The sequence below is a fragment of the Pinus tabuliformis genome, chromosome J (genome assembly GCF_031772625.1).
Source record: "Pinus tabuliformis cultivar Carrire ecotype Pingquan chromosome J, CPIR1, whole genome shotgun sequence".
NCBI lineage: Eukaryota > Viridiplantae > Streptophyta > Pinopsida > Pinales > Pinaceae > Pinus > Pinus tabuliformis.
The window spans coordinates 271,592,612-271,598,459 of record NC_142295.1 but is presented as its reverse complement, the minus strand read 5'-3'; the positions used below and the strand labels follow the sequence as shown (position 1 = coordinate 271,598,459).

Genomic DNA, 5,848 nt, shown 5'->3' with positions numbered 1-5,848 from the left:
GACACGCCCATTTTGGCATGATTTTGGTGTTTCTATCCATCTCCATGAGTTGGAGATTAGGCTTTGTAATGTTGTAATATTTATTCTAGCTCATGATTATGATCTATTTGATATTTGCCTTACATTAGTCCATAACCAAGCACGAGGGAAGAACTCATGATGTAAGCAAAGAGCTACACGGTTGCATTGGAAATGACTTTACCTAGCTCTTTGATTTTTCCATGTAAAGGAGTAGGAAGAATAAGCTCTTAAGAGCATTAGAGTAGAAGCTATCAGCTCAACATATGAGCATTTAACTTGATGTAATAAACTTTATGGGTCTTGTATATGGTGTTTAGGGATGTGGAATCTGGATCCATCTTGACACAGTTTTGCTTCCTCCCCCTTCCTAGCAGGTACATCCATAGATTCAAAGGTTTTCGTGCACTCTGCCTCCAAAGCACATGTCTCTAGTTGGGGCTTTTGTTACCACATATATCGCATGGGATGCACATTTGGTGATTCATATTTTTTCGGCGTGGCATGATGATGTTAGCTCTCAAAAGGTTGAGATGTTGGCAGAGGTAGATTGTGACATTGGATGAGAAGTGGATCACATGATGGATTCTAATGGAATGGTTCTTACTTCTTTCTCAATGATGGCATATGCTACTTGATAGATGTTATGAATGTAAATAATTAATAATTAAATAGTTAACGAAGATTAGTATACTAGAGAGGTATGTCCCAAAAGACATGACCATTCATGAAGGGGTACCCACCTAGGTATATGTATGGGACCCTCAGTTGTAACAATCTCATATCTCATATCACTTGTATTCAAACATTTCTATATAAATATATTATTGTTCTATCATGGATATTTTATTATTTTCATATTTTGAATATTTCTGCTGCATATACGAACATTGTTCGTAACATTTGGTATCAGAGCTATTCGACCGTCTGGCTCCTCAACCACTATGTAGAGTCAGTATGATCTGGCCTTTGGCCATCAAATTTCCATCAACTTCGTTGTTGTTGTGATCGAAGCTTTTCGCTACACATTTTTGGAGATTCTCTATTTTTCCATTAGGGAAAAAAAATTAAAAAAAGGGGGCTATATATATATATATATATAATATTTTTTTGTCTTCACCTGAAGAAATCGTGCCTGGAGTAGCTCTCAGGCATAGATAGTCTTGCCCAGGATTGGATAGGACTATATATATATATATATATATATATATATATAATTTCAAAAAAAAAGAAAAAAATGAAATTAATTTAAAAAATACAAATAAAAAAAAGTAAAAAAAACAAAAAAATTATATAAAAAAATAAAACCAAAAAAGAAGATTATTAAAAAAAAAAATAATTATAATAGAAAAAGGAAAAGGAGGTTTGTAGCTGCAAACCCCACATCCTCAGCAGCAACAACCGTTGCCGCCATTCGCAGCCCTGCTGCCAATCACTGTTCTCTTTTTACCTGCCGCGCTACTATCCCTTTTTCTCTACCACTATATTCGTACAACGAAAGTGTACCACACTTCTGTCAACACCACTTTTGCCAACATCCACAGGGTTGTATGTTAATAAAGACAAAGGTCTGTTGTTCGTACCATACTGCTGAAGTATCGAGAACTAGCACAAAGAAACATTTGTTGAAGTATTGCCTTACATCTGGGGATAATCTCAATGTTCAACCAAGTCTCCGGGACGGGGAGACGCACAAAGGGGATGTGTGGGAGTACCCTCAAATTTTAGGGAAATTTAGGGGAGACAGGGGGACGTCGAGGTATATATAATATAATTTTTAATTATATATATGTATATAATTTTGAAATTTTCGTGTTCATATTCATTGTTCAATAATGATTCATGAAAGCATATTAAATAGACTAATTAGTAATAGTAATACCAATACATTGAAATTTCAAATTTGATCCATACATAAAATTTAAATTCATAATTGAATCAAATAATAACATATTGTAATTGAATCTTGGTCCGTCCTCATCATTCATGAATTGATACATACATCATTCAAATGACATACTCATTATAATGTTCTAAATGCTAATTCATCAAGATTCAATACCATAAGATTCAATAATAAAATTCAATATGAAATATTCAAATACAATGTACATTGATCCATATCCATCATTATTCATCAATCATCATTCTATAATTTACATTGAATCATTGATTTAAAAATTAAATTGAAAATTGAAAATTCTGAATTCATCATTCATCATTCTAGTCTTCTAGATTCTAAATTGAACACTAAATTAAAATTTTCAATTTATATAACTCAAAGTTTCAAACTCAAAAATAGTTAAGAGTGAAGAGTCGGTCATCAATATCTAGTGTCACAACTCAAATGTTAAAACTTAAAAGTAAAACTGAAAAGTAAAAATGGAAAATGAACACTGAAAATAAAATCAACTTCAATGACTCAATCTCAATGATTGGTCCTCTACATCCATCTGCTGCATGAAGTCATTAGGAACATCAATGGGAATGTCATTATCTGAGTCAGAGTCACTCTCTTGAGTAACCAATGGAACTCCAACCAAACCATGCTGCAACTCATCTGGTCCATCCTCATCATCTATCTGTGCACTATCCTCTGGATCCACATCCCATCGTGTTGCTGGTCCCCTCCGATACTCTGGTGTCTTCCTATGTGCAAGACGTAGAGAACTGTGCTCTACAACTAGCTTCTCTGCTCTCCTAGAGGAAAGTCTATTCCTCTTGATAGAGTGGATGAAGCTATATGTGGATCAATTCCTCTCTGCTGCAGAGGAACTAGCAATTTGAGACAATAAGCGAATAGCAAGTTGTTGGATCTCTGGAGCCTCATCCCCATGCATGGTCCACCAACCAATGGGGTCAGTCTGGCCTAAATCATTGCGATCTTCCCTTGCATCAGTCTTGTTGAAGGGACCACTGAGACTTGCAAATTGCATCCATTGTCTCCTAATGGTTCTCCCTTCTTCTGAACTATACATCTTTGTAATGGCTGCTCGAAATCCCTTTTTGACCTCTGGATCTTCAATGGGAAGAATTCTACCACTTCTTGCCACATACCATTTTGGGTTGAGTGCATATGCCGCCATGTGCAAAGGTGTATTCATTCGATCCCACCTATGCTGAATAATGGGTCGAATCTGAGTCGTATAGAACTTTAAGGAAGGATCTTTCTCACGAATGGCCACCCTTACTTGATCCAACATACTATCAAAAGTCTCATATATTTCTCCAAGAGCAGGAGAATCTGTGTCAGTGTAGCGAATGACCTCAACTACAGGACGTAAGAGTGACACCAAATAACCACAATCTGTCCACCAATCATTATCCAATATCTGAATCATGATTTTCTTCCCTTCCTCTGTCTTGGATTTTGCCCATCTGTTCCAATCTGGAGTCACAACCATGGCCTGCAATGTTGACTGCACCTCCAACATCCTCTCTAATAAAAGAAAATAACTAGCATATCTGGTATCGGTAGGCTTGAGGAATTCCTTCCTCGCATGAGACCTGTACATGGCTAAGGAGGTGTGGTGATTGCAAATAAACATTTGCACATTTCTTGTAGTTGTCACCAAGTTAGATACCCACTCAATTTTGCCAATGTCTTTCAATGCATTATTGAGTGCATGCACACAACAAGGGGTCCATAAAATATGTCTGTATTTACTCTGAATCATTAATCCTGCTGATCTACACACTGCTGCTGCATCTGTCACAACCTGTACAACATTTGTAGAGCTAACCTCCTCTATAGCATCACGAATAAGCTCAAATTGGAAAGCTGCATTTTTGCGCTTTCCAGAACAATCAATAGCTCTAAGAAAGAAAGACCCCTCTCGGCAAGTGACTATGATGTTGATAAGTGGACGTTTGGCAATGTCTGTCAACCCATCCATAACAATAGAACAACCTTCCCTCACCCATGTCTGCCTCAAAGTTTCCTTTTGCACATTAATATTGGCCACTTGCCTTTCTAATATCACTGTCCTCAACTTATGTTCACCTGGGGGCACATATGAGGGTCCTGCTGTTGCAATTGCCTTGACCATCTCCTTGTAGTAAGGAGAACGACTAACATGGAAAGGAATTCCATTGGCAAAAAGCAATTTGCCAATGGCATCATCTGTATCATCATGGTTCAACTTACTGTACATCCCTGCAAGAGTTGGTCCCACTGCACAAGAGCGGGAACCCTTAGTCCCAATAGGAAATGGTGGAGGCATATCTTTCTTTGATTTTCTTTTTGAGCTTGTGGCTTCATTAAAATTTTCTTGAGGTTGGGCCATGACATTTTTGCTTGAGAACATGCCCTTTGCATCTGTTGCCATTTGCATTCTCAAGAGCTCTGATTTTTGCAGCAGTATTAAATGTGAACATATGCTAACCCCTTTGCCACCTACACCCAAAAGATGCATCCTGAGACGACTGTAACTCCCAGCCCAAGAATGGGCACAAATGTTGCATTTCCAATGGCGTGTCCCACCTCTTGTGCTTCCTGGTTTTGGTTGGGTTGAAGAGCCAGTGATTTTAGTAGCATATAGCAGAAGAGGTTTGCTTGGATTGAATGTCCCCTTTGCATATTCTGCCAATGACATTGATGGGGTTGGAGTCGTTGAAATGACATCAACACTAGCTGTACTACTAACATGGGTTTCATTTATTGTTGATGGCGTTTCAGTTTGAAGACGACTTCTTGTTTCAGTTTGAGGATCATATTCATTTTCAGTTTCACTGTCACTGCCACTTTGGTTGCTGTCACTCATTTTGCAAATAGTTTATTTTGTAGATTTTGTATTATTTAATGCCCTGCAAGAAGGGTTTCAAAATCTAAAATTTAAAACCATTGATAATTTATAAAAGTTTAAAACTGAATCATTGATAATTTAATAAATTTATAACACTGAGTAACCAATTTATAAAACTGATAATTTAATAAATTATAATTTTAAATTTATAAAATAGAATACTTCTAAGTTCACAACAATTAAAATTCTTAATTTTTATTTTTTATTACTACTGGTATTGCTTAAAAAAATTTAAACGGTGAATTTAACAAACAATTTAAATTTTACAGTTCTGAGTTAAAAAAAAAAATTAAAAAGTGAATTTGACAAACAATTTACAGTTCTGAGTTTTTTAATTTTTAATGCCATGTAAATGAGAAAACTTTAACATTGAAACAGTGAAACATGAATTTAAAAAAAAAAATTGCAGCCAAACTCATTGTGTACAGACTGGAGCAGCTGCGTGGATTCTGGACGGGTCCTGAGCAGCTGCGTGGTCCTGAGGGCTGGTGGACGCGGGGATGGGTAGTCGAGCTGCCAGCGGCCCAACACTCTGCAAATGTGTGGAACAGCGTTACAGGCTTACAGCAAAGCTGCCGGCTGCGTGGAGGGCGCTGGTATAGCAGCAATGCTGCCAGCTGCGTGGAGGGTTTGGTGGAACCGTGAAATAAACACCCACCTAGCAAGCAGAGGTTGAACCCATGTTTTAAAGAGACAAACAACATAGGGAAATCTGAAAAACAGTTTAATAATAATAATGCATGGCCTGAATCGAATTAAAATTTAGAAGGTAGATAAAATGTTGAGACTGGCATAGTAGATTGCAAAACAAAAATTACCAGCAGGCTGTTTCAACTGTCGGCTGTGTGGAGGGCTGGTGGAACCGTGGTTGACTGTCTCACACCCAACGATCAAAGCATGTATGCCCAACAACAATTATAAATATGGTTTCGGTCACACTGAATTACTCGACCCTCCTATGTGATGCAGAAATTCAGCCTTGCAACCTTCTGCAGTTCGTCCTTAAGTCTGGAAGAATTGGATTA

At 37.3% G+C, this 5,848-nt stretch overlaps 1 protein-coding gene across 1 annotated transcript; it reads right to left on the bottom strand.

The window, feature by feature from the left end:
- Nucleotides 1-2,768: 2,768 nt before the first annotated feature.
- On the bottom strand, nt 2,769-4,781 carry LOC149226823 (uncharacterized). Its single transcript, XM_089380307.1, has one exon. The coding sequence runs from the start codon at nt 4,779-4,781 to the stop codon at nt 2,769-2,771; it is 2,013 nt and encodes a 670-aa protein (XP_089236433.1).
- Nucleotides 4,782-5,848: the final 1,067 nt, after the last annotated feature.

What these genes read in the sequence shown, in the direction of transcription:
- LOC149226823 (XM_089380307.1), bottom strand. Translation starts at nt 4,781, where the DNA reads ATGAGTGACAGCAACCAAAGTGGCAGTGACAGTGAAACTGAAAATGAA.